Here is a 16,874-nt window from a genome sequence, read left to right as displayed (position 1 = left end):
GCATTGCTCCGCCAACGTCTCTTGGCCCAGTTCTAGACTCGCTTACATTTTTGCTTCCCTTCCCTGTCCCCCCGCCCCCGACTTTTCCTCCTTTCTTTTTCTTCTCACTTTTCTTTCCTTCCGGCTGGGAGCTAACCACTGATCTCGTCTAGTGCCAATAAGCCAACAGTTCTTTTCAGAATGGGTGGCCAATAATGGCCTGAGGTGCAAAAGAGCCCCTTTGTTCCCCCTATTATGGGACAGGATTAAAAAAGAGGGACTGGTCATTTTTCACGGCAGCCTGTATCATTTGGAATAATTCAGTCAAGACTCCCCCCCTTTTTTATTGACTAAACAAATTTAAGGGCCAAGCATGGACGTGACTTAGGAACAACTCCATTGACTTCAATGGGGCTCCACATCAGCACTGAGTATTTAACCTCTCCCAGCTGTTGTCAGCTGCAGGTCCCACCCTCAAGCCATTTTTGTTCCCCTTCTCTGGGCCTTTACGATCGCCGTATATTTCCAGGGTATGGTAACACTCGACTATTGTTTAGATCATATAATCCCCTTTAGACAACAGTAGTAATGCCTTTAAAAGCTGCACCCGAAATCACCATGGGAGCTGCTGCCCCTAGAAGAGTTAAACTCCCAGACAGCAGCAAACTGTAGCCTATGTCCTTCAGCAGAAAGAAGCATGGAACAGGGAGTTCTTCACATTTTTCTTGGCACAGAATCTCTGTTGTACGGAGTTCCAAGCTTTGAAGAGAAGAAGGGGGTATGTTGTCCAATCCTGGGTTTAATTAATGTGCATTCCACAGATGAAGTAAAAAAAAGAACCCAGATCTTCTAGACAGATTGGACCAGATTTTGCTCTCAGCCACAGAAGTGAAAATCCAGAGTCGCTCCAACGGAATTAGAGTTGTGTGACTGAGCAGAATCTAACCCACCGTGGGGGATACAAAGGAAAAATCAAACAGTTCAACTTGCAACAAATGATCTCTTTTAGCTGCGCTATTGTGCCTCATGTTTCTGCAAATGTCTCACTTCCACAGTAGACATTAACGGTATTTAGCAAATTGTGGTTATGGCCCGAAAAGTGAGTATGTAAAAATGGCATCCGTTGCGTCCTATGTATTTGTCAGCTGTTTCTGTTTGTGTTTTTGACAGCAAAGGCCCCACATTGTGCTACCGACAGCACTGCTAGGGCTGAATTTCGTTTTGCCTCCTCTATCAGGAGCAACGCTGGCAACTGATTGCAAACGCTTTCTGACCGGCGATTTATATGAGAACAGTTATACAGACTGACCTGGGTAAGTTGGGCTCACTCAAACAACATGGGTTTTAACACAGCCAAAATGCAAGGTCATACATCTAGGAACAAAGAATGTAGGTCACACTTATAAGATGGGTTATTGTAGCCTGGAAAGCAGTGATTCTGAAAAGGAATTGGGGTGAATGTGAGTTCCCAGTGTGATGCTGTAGCTAAGAGGGCAAAAGCAATCTTTGCATATATTCTCAGGGGAATTTCAAAGCAGGAGTAGGGCAGTGGTATTACCTCTGTGTACGGTATTAGTGACATCATTACTGGGAGGGGGTGTACAGGGGTGATGTCCACATTCGAAAAAGGATGTGGAAAAACTGGGAAGGGTTCAGAAAAAAAGCTACAAGAAGGACTCAAAGTCTGGAGAACCCGCCTCACACAGTGCGAGATAAGAAACTCAATCTATTTAGCAGATTCAAAAGCAGGTTAAGAGGTGGCTTGACCACAGTCAACAAGTACCTACATAAGGAAGAGATTTCTGACAGAAGACAGCTCGTTAATTTAGCAGAAAAAGGCATAATGAGATCCAATGGAAACAGAAGCAGGACACATTCAGAGAAATAAGGTGCACATTTTTAACAATGAGGGTATTTAACTCTCCATGGGAAAAAGTTACCTAAGGATGTGGTGGATTCTCCATCACTTTCACTCTATAAATCAAGACTAAGATATCTTTCTACAAGAGATGTTATATCACCGACAGAAGTTATGGGCTTGATGCAGATACTGCGTCGTGAAGTTCTTTGCCTTGGCTTATGCAGGAGGTCACACTAAATGATCATGATAGAAAACTTGAGCTATCGTTAGTAATGTCTCGTGAATGTCGTCAGTTTAACTCACGTTAACCTGGAGTAACACTGTCGCTTTGAGATTTGCATTAGCATACCTGGGAGCAGAATTTGGCTCTATATATGTAAAAGCTGCAAGTCCGTAGTAGGGATTCTTCCCCTGCCAATGAGGCTATTTCACTGGGTTTTTTTAATTCTTCTCCACTGTATGATTTGCTCATTCTGCATTTTTAAAAATTCCTCTTCTCCTAGGACGCTCATAGAGCAGCGGGGCAAAGATGGATATTGTCTTTGTGGTGACCCTGGACACGTCACTAGATATCTTTATTGATTGGTCAACTGAGCTGTGAAATTGGAAAACACAGGTTCATCACTGAAAAAAAGAGATGATGCCTTAGGTAAAACCACCACAAAACAGACAGACAAGGACAGGCCCAAGCCACAGAGTTGGATCTGGATTTGAACCTCCAAAATGTTTGCTGGGGGTTTGACTCATTATGAATATTGGGGCTGTGATTGGGCGCGGGGGTCCGCTACCTTTTCAAGGTCTTTCCCCTGACCACTGCTTCTTTGCCTCACTGCTCCTAGACTACCACTTTAAGAGCAGTGCATGATGGGAACTCTTCCTGGCTTTAAGGCGGAGTGTTTTCATTAGATGCTCAGTCTGGAAGTTCTAGGGGAGGAGAAAGGTATTTTATGGTGGCAGCAGGATTTCTCTTCCCCGCTCACTTATTCTGACGTTCATTAATATTAATGAACTGGGATTGTGGATTTTGGCACAGGCTGAGTCCATGCATTTTGGATTCTGAGGACTCCCCGTCTCAGTGGGCCAGCTACGAAATGTGGATTCGAAGGCCAGCATCCCCAAAGTTCAGGGGTGCTTTGTTCTGCAGGGGGAGAACAAGCTCAGCTCTCCCGATAAGTAATACAAACGAATAGGAAACGGACAAAAATCATCCTCGAAAAAGGAAACGAAATCGATTGTAATGCCAACATTTGGTAATTCATTGTAATTAGTACTGCATGAGAGTGCTGGAAAGAGCTAATTCAACCAACTCCAAGACAGACGTCTTCAAAAGCTGCAGCAGCACCCATACAAATGGGATTCCCCTCTCTAGACCTTTAAAAAGCAGGCGCAAAAGAGTTACGCAGACGGATACATTAGGGTCAGAAATGTCTCCTTGCGCTTCAGATCCTGGGTGCAGTTTTAAGCAGTGCAGCGTTATTAGGGTTGAAGATGGGGAGAAAGATTTTCCAAGTCCCCTTCCTCCTTTCCCCAACTTTTACTTTAATGACAGGTGGAGGTTTTATCAGCAAGGTTCCCAGGGATTTCACATTAGCACAAAATTTGGTTTGCGTGTCAGAAGCAAAAAACCCGGCCTCAAGCGCCCCTTTTGTTTTTTTAAAAAAAGTTCTGTAATCACATGGGCTTTCAAAAGAAAAAGAATATACACAAATAAATTGCTTTTTTGAAATGCCAACGCAGGGGTCGGGTTTGTAAATTCCAGGCTTTCTTCTCAGCCAAAGCCCATTGTTGAAAGCAAAGTCTGAATACCAAAGAGCAATTGGCTTAGATTAAGAACATCTTTTGAGGCAGCGGTGAAGGATAAACAGAGCTTTCCAAGAAAAAGAAACTTCTGTTTTTCAGTTCAGGTTGGAGAGACTGGGGGTTTGTCTATATGGAGAAAGGTACCGGATGCCGGTACAATTATACCTCTATTACTATCCCAGTACAATTAAACCTCTGTAGCTAGCCGGTACAACTCCCATGTAGACACACTTATTCTAAAAGCAGCAGGCACATAGGATGTTATACCAGAGTAGATACAGTAGATATATAGCATCATTATACTGGTATAGTTCCACTGGTAAATTTCCCTGTGTAGAGAACCCCTAACAAAGTTGTATGAGTTACCTAGGCCCAGTTCTCCACAGGCTTGTACCAGCACTTACTGCCTGTAATAAAGTGGGTGCAAGACACTGTCATTCTGATCTGGGAGCATTTTAAACCCACTTTGCTCAGGTGTATATGAGAGCACAAGGCACAGGGCAGGGGAAAAATCACACTTTCCTCTACAGCACTGGCAGGATTGTCAACCACAGGCATTCAAAAATCAGGAGCCAGGTGACCAAAAAAAACAAAAAACAAAAAACATGAGATGAGATTTTTTTTGGGGAAAAAAAAACCCCTAACACAAAATGTTGGGTTCTTTTTATTTGCCTTCTGGATTTTGACCTTTTAGGGATCATGCTTTCACGCTTCCCCCAACAACCATGAGAGCTAGACGCTTGCTCTTTTAAAAATGAAAGCGGAGATTCTCCCATAAAGGAGCTCAGGATTTTAAGGAAATCATCATATATTGACAGTCAATTTAGTGCACATTTAGAGTCCTTTAACTCCAACGCTTTCATCAGCAGGTTCCTCGGTCGACCCCAATCTCTCTCAGTCTTTTCAGGTTGTCTCACTTTATTCCAAGTCAAAAACGTTTGTGACCCCTCCCATTTATGACAGAAGTAAGAGCAAACCATGCATCGAGAAGAATGAGGGGGGATTTGATAGCTCCTTTCAGCGACCTGAAAGGGGATTCCAAAGAGGATGGATCTAGACTGTTCTCAGTGGTACCAGATGACAGAACAAAGAGTAATGGTCTCAAGTTGCAGTGGGGGAGGTTTAGGTTGGATATTAGGAAACACTTTTTCACTAGGAGGGTGGTGAAGCACTGGAATGGGTTCCCTAGGGAGGTGGTGGAATCTCCATCCTTAGAGGTTTTTAAGGCCCGGCTTGACAAAGCCCTGGCTGGAATGATTTAGTTGGGGATTGGTCCTGCTTTGAGCAGGGGGTTGGACTAGATGACCTCCTGAGGTCCCTTCCAACCCTGATATTCTATGATTCTATGATCAGTGATAATGATGCTAAGCCTATGTAATTATTGGGGTGTGCATTTTGAGAGTTGGCAGAATATTTGACCTTCCAGGATATGGGGGTGTGGGGAGTAGGGGAGAGAGTGGTGGGTCTGGGTGACCTTTGCAGACATGAAAGGGGCAGAGGTACTACGATAACCACAACATCTGATCTCACAAACATGGAAGATTTTGGTTGCCCTGCAGTTATTCTGGAAATTTTCTTTTCTTTTGTAATTGTAATGAAACGTCCAGCGCCCTACACCCGAACCGGTGTGATGCATCAGTTGAGAAGCACTGGTCCACCCTTGACTCCCCAATTCTGTATTTTATAAGAACTTTGCCTACAAAGATTGAGGGGTAGATTTTGCTCTTAGATCTGCACGGTTGACCTCTAACGCCAACACTCTGCTTTTGTCGCCAAGCCTAGAACTCCTGGGGATTGCATGCACGCAAGGGGCTAGAACATCGGGGAGCAAGATCTACCCTGCAGTCTCCAAGGGCAGAATGTTTGCCTGCGGTTCTCAGCAGAATCATTTGTATCAATGTAGAATACAAAGACTATCACCAGGACCAGCATCTCCTACAACGTGCAGCACAAAAACTGAATCCACAAGAGAAATCAAACTCTTCTGTACCTGTTTGGCGTGGATCAAGTCCCCGGACTTACCTGGGGTAGCGCCTGCACCACTGTGTCCAAGAGAGCTCGCATCCCTGTGGCCATTTTGAGCAGTTTCAACACTACAATGAGAAACAAAACTGAAGCACCAGGGCTGGGAAACATTTTTTATGTAAACACCAGAAACCTATTCAAGGAAGAAGAGTGGAACAGACGCTGTGGGGTGAGTTCTCCTCTCTCTAGCCACTTCATTAATGTCAGTGGAGTGACTCCACATTTACACCCATTGAGGAGGAGGATCAGGCCCTACGTTTATAAATACGGCATGCAGGGACAGGGATCTAAGTATATTCCCCTCCATGGTATGTACAACAGAATGGGGGAACTTCTGGGCCTACTCCCTCGTGTCCTTTCCTAAGCAAATGGGAGCAGACAGTAACCTTCAAAGTCAATTCTCCTCCTTGCCCCCTTGCAGCTGAAGTCTAGGAAAGGTGCCTCACTTTTGGTATGATCCCCCTCTTCTAAGGAGGAGACTAGGATGGGGGAAATCTACCAGTTCTTCCTCTTGTGTGCTCCCACTGCAGATCTTTTCCCACAAGAGGTCTGGGACCCTGGGTTTGAATTAGAGATGGGCCATGAAATCTGGGCATGTTGGGTTTTGTAGCCCAGTGGACCAGCTTACCTCTATTATATTCACTGCTTTGCATTATAGTCCGCTTTATTATATTCAGCAGCAATGCAAGGAACCTACAGGCTTGTATCCTGTAAGTCATTGGCTTCAGCAGTTAGCATGAGGCTTGAGGCCTATGAACTTTGGCATAGACAAACTTAGGTAACTTGTGAGTTTGGGGGAATTGGAAGTAGAGTGTAGGGGGGAATTTTGTCCATAAAGATATCAGTCAACCACAGAACATGAACTAATACCGGCTTCTGGCAGGTTTTGGACGAAACATCCGACCGCAAGAGTGCCATGGCAATGAATTGACGTATATAATAATGGGGTGAAATCATAAATAGACTAACCTATAGAAGAAGGACACCTTAACATTGGTAAGGGGAGGAAATACAAATAAGGAAGAGGGGAGAAACCCCTATTGAATATGCATTAGACATGGTAACATCAGCATAACATATTATAAAAGTGGCACCCCAACCTGGGGCAGTAGGAGAGAGAGATGGAGCCCTTGGGAGGGGCCAGAATGATGGTCACTGGTGAAGATGAGGAGGGTGACGGGGATGAGGAAGATAATGGCTAACATTTCAGTTGTTCTGCAAAGAATGGTGTGAGTATGGATGTTCCGATGTACTTTCTGTATTATCTCCATCTACCTTACTGAGTTAGAGTGTGTGTAAATGTATTAATAAATTATTTGCTAAATGTATTAATAAATTATTTATTTGTAAATATAAAAAAGTTTCTATAGTGTGCATGTTGCACCTGTGCATATCGGGGGTACCAACTATATAATAATTTTAATAATACTGGGCCAGATCTTGGGACAAGAACCTGTCATCCCTCAAAGTGATAACTGGGAATATTTATCCATGATCAGGCTACAGTTTTGAATCAAAACCCTGCAGCCCGGAACCATCCCTAGGTCTGAATCAAACTCAAATGACCTAGAAATGAAACAATGGGCCGAATTCATCCCTGACGCAACCCTACTGGCTTCTATGGAATCACCCCGGAGATCAGGCATTGTCGCTGAAGAGGCTCCAGGCTGGAAAGGCAAGTCTTACCTCTTGCTATGCGTAGCACCCGCATGATGCGTATGATCGTGGGATTGATAGGCAGCGCGGCATTCATTTCAATTTCCTCCAGCGTGATGCCCATGATTGAGAGGAGAACTATGGCCAGGTCCAGCTGGTTCCACCTAGCAGGGTACAGGTGGGAAAGACAAAAACACACACTTCAAAGGAGCGTCATGGACAGAGTTGTTAGGATGATGCCCAGTAACAGTGGCATTGTATTCTATAGAAAGGACTGTGGGCAAGGCCAGAACCCCATCCCCTCTCAGATCCAGGATTGATGGAACAGAACCTCAGCTGGTGTTAATTGGCAAAACACCATTTATTTCAACTGATTTACTCCAGCTCAGGCCCAAAGTTTAGAGAGGAAAGTTGGAACCATACTATGCGACACTGTTCCTGGTATCCCTACCTTCCCCGGAAATAGAGCAACGTGCAACTGAAAAAACTCATACTTGTTTCAGCTAAAAGAGATCAAGCTACTTTCCTAAGGAGTTTTCCTGATAAGTAGGCTTGCTCATGGCAGCCTAGAACCATGTATCAGCCGTCTGGATAAACGAGGGACACAAACTGTTCCCAGGACTAAACGGAACAGCATCTGACCTATCTGTGTGAAGTGGAGCATGAAATAAGGCTCTTTGACATATCTGGCTCTTCAGCAGGTCTCCAAATCACAGCCCACTGTCACATACGTTTGTATCCGGTCGAGTGAGCAGCAAAATGTGAAGTTTTGCTTCTGGGTAGCTGCGGTCAGAGAACAACAGTGCTGAGGGCGTCTTCCTTTGCCCATTGCTGGTGGGTTTACTTAGCTAGCATCCTGCAGGCTGCCCATGGACTAGTCTAGATTGGATAGGACATCAGTTCTGCAGGAAATGGTGCCGTTGGGTTATTAAGAATAGTCTTTTCCATGCATGTATTAAGGGTAGTGGCTTGACTGTCACCTCAAGGCCAAGCATAACTAAGCTGTGATACATTCTTCGGTGGAGTCAGTGAAAGGGCTAAGAACAAACTTAAACCCTTTGTATTCATTTCCTATTCCCTTTACAAAGCGTGACCAGTGGTGTCAATCATCATTTTTGTTAACGTCTTGACTCCTGCGAGACATCTCCGGTAGCTAGTCAGCATAGAGATTCTTGTATCCAACTATGTTATTTTTACCACAATGCTTCAATTGCCTGGCTTCTGGTTTAGACCCTGGGCCAAACACAAAGGAGTTGAAAATAATCTCACCTGTCTTTAAAGAATCTTCGAAAACCAAATGCCACCAACTTCAGAACAGCTTCAAACACAAAAACGATGGTGAACACATAGTTGCAGTACTTCAGAGCTTCATCCAGGGACTGAAAGGAAAGGTACTCGTTAGTTCTATACAGGCTGCATTACCTTTGTCCCACCACAAAGCACTTGGCAGGTAGGAGGATGGTAGAGGTAGAGATAAAAGAAAGGGCCAAGCACAAATGGAGGGATAAAGCAGCCGATGCTTGGAAACTTAGAATCAGATGCTCTGCATATGAATGAATAAGACTTTAAAGGCCTGATTTGCAACTCACATCAGTATAACGCCAATAACTTCATAAGAGTTACTATTGATTTGCCCCAGTGTGAGATCAGAATCAGGCCCTAAAAGAATCACTCTGACATGGAAATTGAGAAGACAAGTTTCTATGCTGCTTAAAAATAGTTAAATTTTAACTAAAGATGGACCCTAACCAAAACCAGGCCTCCAGACCCCGCAGTCTTTAGGAGTTTTCAAGATGCAGATCTGCATTGTTTGGGTTGATCTGCCCTCTATTTTTAACCCAAAGTAGAATGAGCCTGTGGAATCATTGCTATGAAATATTATTGCATCAAAATACCATAGCAAAACTTGAAAAACAACTAGACGTTGAGCTGAATAAGAACATCATCAGCAATGATACTAGCTAGTCCAAAAATTACAATGGCTATCTATCAATCTTCAGACTTCAGGGCATAAACTGCTGAACACATGAGGAACAAGAGGAAATTCAACCCCTTTCCCACTTACTATAATTTTGTTATAAGGTGCATTATGAATATCTTACACCGTCTTCTGAGATATCTAGAGCTGGCTATGATAAGAGACAGATTACTGGACTAGATGGATCACTGCTTTATTCCGGTGTGGCTATTCCTAGGAATTCAGCTTAGTTTAATACATTCAGCAAAATAAATAATAATGGAGACAGATGAAATCTTGCCTTCTCGAAATGTTACATCTCCAGTGATGGGCAAAGTATCTCCATATTTGGTGTAATGTTCGCTCCCTCTATAAAGCCGCTCTCGGAAGTCAGGAATCCAGAGTGTTTATACTCTAAGATGATGACTGTTTATAATGGATTTCATTGGAGTTGGAGGCCAACAATAGCAAAAAAACACTGCTCAAATCTTAAAATAGAGTGCCCTGGAGTAAAAGAGCTTTTTTTTCTGACTGGGGTTGTTTTCTGGTCAAATGTGGCCATAGGTTTCTTACAAATCAGAAAAGTGAACAACAAAACCAGACAGAATAGGTAACAAAAAGGCAACGGAAATATTAGAGAAAAGAAAAGCTCATTTGCTTTGGTGACGGGGAACACAGAACTTCAGAGATGGCTTAATTTCAGGGCAAAATTCGACTGACATCTGTGCGACTGCTCTCCCCCGATGCGTGGGATAGACTTCTGTTGATTTTTGGAAATGTGATCTGAAAGTTGTACAGATGTAATAGGGCTGGCATTTCTGAACGCCTGCCTTGCTCTATTTTGATTCTAATTGCCTAAAATAAAATAGACACCTTGGTTTTTTATAATGTGGCCATTTATTATTTATCTTAAGATCTCCCTCGCTCTGGGTCCAGTTCTTGTATCATGTACACTGGTGTACACCCAGAAGAACTCCACTGATCTACACTCATGTAACACACGTGTAAGTGAGATCGGATTCAGGAGAAATAAAACAGAGGCTGCAGTGTAAAGGAATTACAGGAGCAGAAAAGTACAGGTGGCATAAAACACACACACACACACACACACACACACACTACCCTCTGGCTTGGTGTATCTTGGCGTAGCTTCCCAGAGAATCATTTTCAGGTGACATGTCAAACCTTACATTATTAAAAAGCAAACACAGACTCAGGAGAGCTGTGAGGGATAATACTATGTAATGTTCCTATAATACAAATGGACAAGCCAAAAGATTTGTGTGTGACAAAGTCAGTCCTGACAAGTCCTAAGAGTGTGGTGAAGGGCAAATACATCAGCCCTAGACTGGTGAAGGCCCTGTTCCCAGGACACCGGTCCCCAGACTGTGTGACATGCCCCCTAGGAGGCCATGGAGGAACGTTCGGGGAGGTGTGGCGGGACCCAGACCAGCTCCCACAGCAGGATGGAGGGGAGAGGGAGCAATACCTAGCTCCGCTCTGCCTCCAGCTCCACTCCGACCCCACCCCCATCCCCAGCTGCAGGTCTGGCCCCGCTCCCGGCCACAGCCCCCAGCTCCTGGCCCTGACAATGGGCCTACTCCCGGCCATGGCCCCTGGCTCCCAGCTAGGGTTGCCAATTTTGGTTGGATGTATTCCTGGAGGTTTCATCACAGGACATAATCTTTAATTACAGATGAATCTTAAACTCCTGGAGACTCCAGGACAAGTCTGGAGGGTTGGCAACCCTACTCCCAATCCCGACCATGGGCCTGCTCCTTGCCGCAGTCTCTGGTTCCGACTGTGGCCCCACTCCCAGCCAAGGCCACAGCTGCAGGGTCGGCCCCGGTCCTGGCTCCCGACTGTGTCTCCTGGGGTGGGGGGTTTGGGGGAACGACCAACTTGGTAAGGGAGGGGCATAGACAAAAATGTTTGTGGAACACTGCCCTAGGAGCTGAAAAAGGGTTAATTCAGGTTAACTAGAGACACGGGAGGCCAGTTACGGGCTGCCAGTGACTTTTAAAAAACTCTCTTCTGGTGAGAGAGGGGAGGGGAGAGATAAGAGACAGGCTGTCTCCCCTCTCTATAGGGAAAGAAACTAAGGCCACGTCTACACTACCCGCCAGATCGGCGGGTAGTAATCGATCTACCGGGGATCGATTTATCGCATCTCATCTTTTGCTTTGCTTAAGAGAACTTCTTGGGCCTACTCTGAGGCCCACCAGGTAAATAAAGGAAAAAACAACCCGAGTGAAGAGAAAAACCTCTGGAGACAGGTGGGTTTATTCCAGTCCTCCTACCGCCCGAGGGAGAAAGCCAATGAGACACAGGAGGTGCCCTGCCACATATGCCTAAGGCTTCATCACGAGAAAGGGATTTTATGGTGTCTGAGCCAAAAGCACTACATGTAAACAAAGCTGATTTACTCCAAATTCACTCTCCTTATAGTGTGTATGGTAACACCCATTGTTTCATGTTCTCTGTGTATATATATCTTCCTACTGTATTTTCCACTACATGCATCCGAAGAAATGGGCTGTAGCCTACAAAAGCTTATGCTCAAATAAATTTGTTAGTCTCTAAAGTGCCACAAGCACTCCTGTTCTTTTTCCAAATTCAGTGAGGAAAGAACGCCACCCTGAGCTCGTTCATTGCATATTAACATCAGTTAATGGAATATTCTAAAACATTGGCATATTTTACTCCACCCGGTAATGAAAAACTACATGGCAAATGTCAATAGGACACTGCTAAAATCAGGAGACTAATTATTTGGGCAATTTTTCTTTCATCACTCTTGAGGCAAAAGTCCATTTCATACTGTGTGGGCCTGATTCTGATCTCACCCCTACGCAAGTGTAACTCCACTGACTTCAAAGGCATTACTCCTGATTTACACCCGTTTACACGAGAGGAGAATCAAGCCTTTTGCTTCAAGAGGTGACTCTTTTCTGGCAGTACGGTACAGCTGGCCCTAATCAAAGCTGGAAATGGGGCTACAGCTGATGAATTCATTGTACCAAATACTTGATGTCCTCAGAAGCATCTCAAAGAACAGGGAACGCTCTCGTGTCAGTTTTCGCTTAGGGCCATATTCAGATACCATTGACATCAATGGTCATACTCCCATGATATTCAGGGAACAGGATATGGTCCTTAATTGCTCTGGCACGCCGTCTGATTGCACTCCAAGGAGGGCACGTGGCTCTTACCTTGGGCTGGTTATAGTGCTCCATTGACATGGTGATGACATTGACCCCAATGATGAAAGTAATGAACAGGTCCAGATAGTGGCTGGTACAGAGGGTGTGGATATATCTCCGCGTTGGGGAATAGTCAGCATAGTAGGGTCTGCGCTGGGCTTCTGCAGAAAGAGACAAGCAAACGCAAGGCAATGACCATGTTTCCCTCCTACCAGGGTCAGGCACGTTGGCAGGTATCACGCATCATCCTTTCCTGACTGTTGTCTTTACACACAATTGGGCACTGGGCGGGCTGCTCCTAAGAACCGACTGGGATCAGAGGCTTCCAAAGAGTTTTGAGCAGACACAACGCACCGAGCTTCACACAGAATGAACAAAGGCCTCCCAACTAGCGACAACGGCTCTTCGGAGACTCAGTTCAGCTAAGCACCCAAAAGGATCAGATACCTTAGCAAAACAATCCAGGCTTCTTGGGCCCACAGAACTGCCCTGGATAACTTGGAAGGCCAGGTTCTCTCTTGCAAGATTTCATTGTACTTACCACTTCTAGTCAGACCAGAGACCAGCCTTCTCACTCATATTATCCCAGGCACTTCCCCCTCTGGTTGGAAGCAGGGAGTGCAAGAGGCAGGATTGGAACAGAAATTAAGGAAGAAAAAGTCCTCACACCCATAACAGGTTCAATTCCAGTTTGGGGCAAAGAGCCAGGGCAGTTTTTGTTTTATCTGGACCAGGCTGAGCACCTCTACTTCTCACTCAGCTAGAGTCAGACAACTTGCAGGTCAATGGGAATGAGAATGGGAACCAGGACTCATCTTCGACGAGAAAGGGGATTTACCAGCTCGGCATGGTCTATGAGGGAATGCAAGGATGGATGAGGCAGCTGACGAACACATATTGGTGGATGGTTATTAGCATAGGGGACCAGGTTAAGGGTAACTATCCCCAGGAGGTAGGGTGGAATGTTCTGTACAATGTCCTTACAATGACTTTGTTGTAAGTAACTCAGATTTGCAAACAGAAAGCAGCCATGATTCAAAGACTGTAATAGTGTTAGTTCCTTCTCTCTTTTGTATCTAGACAGGTGCTTGGAGGTGTGACATCTTCTGCTGTATGCCTCCAGTGGGGTGAAATTCACCCTGTGCAGGATGACACGCAAGTCCCACTGCCCAGGAGTGAAGGTCACCCAAAGGAAACATGCTATAAGTGAAACGTGATTAAAACATTAATTCTAACATTATGCAGCGCAAGGTTCTTTTGAAATTTAAGAACCAGGGCAGGGGCGTAACCAGGAAAATAGCTGGACTGTGGCCACATGAACTTAATATCTGTGCCTTCGGTCAAGAACTTTTTTAACTGAGAAACTTATTGCACATAACAAGCCTGAGCACAGCCACTGTAACTAGTTTCTGGATACAACCCCGTGATTGTGTAGTAATCTTACTGTGTGGGTAGTAATCCATTTTGACTGTGGTCTTTCCGATTGATTCTGTTTCAAAGTTAATAAGCATAAAAATACAAATAACCTAAATCAGGGCCAAATCTAGGGACCTATTAGGCCATATATCCAAGCCAGAGCGGGATTGTTTCTGACAGTGTTTTTGTTAATGCTTTGCCCAATCTAGTTTTAAATGTCTCAAGAGTTGAAAGCAGGAGAGAGTTTATTTTAAAAGAAGGGAAATATGGAACAACTACGCTCAGAAGGCTCCAGGAGCTCATCTTCCCATCCTTGCTAATATCTTCCAGCTGGAGTGGCACTTGTAATATTATTTTTTGGTAATATGGATGATGCCAGAATCAGAAAACAGAAACGGAAATAATTTGGTTCAAAGGAACTGGATCCACCCATATCCTTTAGCTACTATTTTTTCTTGGTGGTTAAATGTGGACTGGGGACATAGTGAACATTTTTTTTTTATCAAGGTCACCTAGACTTAATTTTAATGCCTGTGGAAGTGGAAAAACAACACAAAAGCAAACACAATTGTTTTTCTGTGTGTTTTGTTTTTGATTACGGGTATAAATCCCATAAATTTTGTTGAACTGGAGCGATGGTCTTTGCTGTGAATAGCTGAGTTTGGCTAATCCTATAGTATATCTATAAAAAGCATTAATTGAAATTAAAAAAATATTTATTTAAGTTTGTGCATGGAAGCACATTGCGTGTTCAGGTTTATCACATGTGGAAATTTGGAACTGCCTTCTTGGGGAATGTGCAAAATCAGCTTGCAGGAAGGGCTAAGGTTTACCCAAATTGGTCAAACTTTATATTAAAGGTACATTTATTGTTAATAAATGATTAATAGCTTTTACGAGCATGTGACAGACATGAATAGTATGTGCCATAGATGGTTATAAGTACATCAGTAAAAGGTACTACAGATGATCATCTATTGACCTTTTGGACTATAACAATCTATAACAACTGATTAGCAATTTATTAAAAGAGCTGATTATCATTTATTAACCCTTTATCAACTATTTATATAATGCACCTTAATATAAAGCGTGAGTCCAGAGTTAAATACTCTACCTGGAAATTGCTACAGCACAGGAGTGCTTCTTGTCCCACTATTGAAAAAGACCTTTCCCTATATACATGATAAGCTATAGGTATAGTATATGGGATCCTCTCTACGATGTACAATGTGTATAAATGTTGTACAGCATGAAGGTGCCATGTACAGTATGTACAATAGATCTGATATGCTCAGCAGATGTGCAGTGCTGTTCTGCATGGTGGGAAGGTGACACGAAGGATTAGCTGGTTGCTTGGAAGTCTGGGAGATATTTAATGTGAGGTGGGCAGAGAGACAGCAAAAGCTCTTGAAAACTCCTAATCTACTGGAGTTCCCTAGCTTCTTTAAGCCAATTAATGGTTGGAAAAGAACTTTAACTTTGAGACACATACAAAGACAATCCAAGGGTAAAGTTTGATGACATTTGGAAACACATGCAGCAACATCATGCTGAGTGCAGTAACCCAGGCAATGGCCATTTGAGGAGATGCTACTCATGCACTGCTAAATGTGGCATGCAGGGGTGTGCAGAGGGGACAACAGGCCAGATTCTGCTCTCGGGTTTGCTGCCGTAAATCAGGAGTAACCCCACTGACACCGGTGTGAAACCAACAAGAGAGAGTCCCATGTTTTTTGTTGCATTTCTATTTCTTTTTGACCAATGATGAGGCCTGTATTTTGATGTAACAGTGCAGTAGGAACACATCAAGAGTTCCTGAAAAGTCACCAGTCACGTGGGCTCAAAGCTTTGCCGAATCACTGTCTATGCCAATTTCCTTTAGCTATAGTATTTTTAAGTCATCTGCACAAAGAGTGACAGCTTGTCATTTGCATGCTTGGTTTCGGTCCAATCAAAGACATGCATTTGTGTGTATTACCAATACCCAAGGAGAATATGCTGTCATAGTCTCCCGGCTACCGTGCGTTTCATCTGAAGGTTCACTGCACACACTTACTGTACGGGCTGCTAAAGTTTGGAGACGGAGGAATCTACAGAAGAGCCTAGATGAGGAGAACACTGGATTGCTGGGGTGGGAAAACGTCAAGCTCTTCATTAATTACCTCATCAGGCAGAATGCAAGCCTCCCTTGGTTTTTCCATAGAAATGGTTTCTCTGATGATATTGCAGCCAGCTGACTGTGACCAAATGTCAAAAGCAGTCTTATTACCTCGATCAATTATTGCTGAAGGTTTGACTTGGTGGAAACGCGGGAGGGAAGAGAGAGACCATGAAAGGTATACAAGAGGTGAACCGTTCTCATTTCTCTCCCCCAGCTTCCTGACATCGACTAATAATCGCATGAGTTAGAATCTCACCTCCCCTGGGGAATATTTAGACTGCTCTGCTTGAGATTTTGCTGACGTGAGAATTAATGAAGCACCATCTCCTATTTAAAAGGCATTCAGGTTGGCTACCTAAAAAGCTGCTCCATGAGTCTCCTCTGCAAGAAACATTAGAAAGCCAAGTGGGTTTACGTGCATGCTTCCCATAGGCTGGTTTTATACCTGTATTAAGAAAGGTGTCTGGAAAAATAAGCAAAATGTTTTTAAGTTCCTAGGCAGACGTGAAACATACAAATACACAGTGCACAAGTTTTAGTTACAGCTCAAATAGGCTATAGACTACGGAGCTCACACACCACATGGATTAGAAAGAATGGACATGATCCTGAATGCTGCTTAGCATCCCCAACGCCTCATCACCCTCGGGGAGAATTGTCTGCGATCAGCACGTTGAAGTGCAGGTCTTATTAGGGAACAGCTTTGGCATCTGTTCAACAAACCAACCTCTTCCTTCTACATGCCACAAACGTCTAGATGTTAATTTGTCCATCCAGGATCCCTAAGGGAATGGACATCAATTAAAGGTCAGC

The 16,874-nt window shown here is 44.0% G+C and overlaps 1 protein-coding gene across 2 annotated transcripts in view; it reads right to left on the bottom strand.

The window, feature by feature from the left end:
* CACNA1H (calcium voltage-gated channel subunit alpha1 H) overlaps positions 1-16,874 on the bottom strand; it is a 205,740-nt gene that overhangs the window by 27,631 nt on the left and 161,235 nt on the right. For both annotated transcript variants that reach the window (XM_034783486.1, XM_034783485.1), the window contains exons 24-27: positions 12,491-12,642; positions 8,591-8,700; positions 7,352-7,485; positions 5,663-5,733 (exon numbers count right to left, since the gene is read on the bottom strand). In XM_034783486.1, the coding sequence (XP_034639377.1) occupies positions 5,663-5,733; positions 7,352-7,485; positions 8,591-8,700; positions 12,491-12,642 (467 nt within the window). The remainder of the gene's footprint in view (positions 1-5,662; positions 5,734-7,351; positions 7,486-8,590; positions 8,701-12,490; positions 12,643-16,874) is intronic.

The sequence above is a fragment of the Trachemys scripta genome, chromosome 10, assembly GCF_013100865.1.
Source record: "Trachemys scripta elegans isolate TJP31775 chromosome 10, CAS_Tse_1.0, whole genome shotgun sequence".
Taxonomy (NCBI): domain Eukaryota; kingdom Metazoa; phylum Chordata; order Testudines; family Emydidae; genus Trachemys; species Trachemys scripta.
This window is presented reverse-complemented; position numbering and strand designations above follow the sequence as displayed.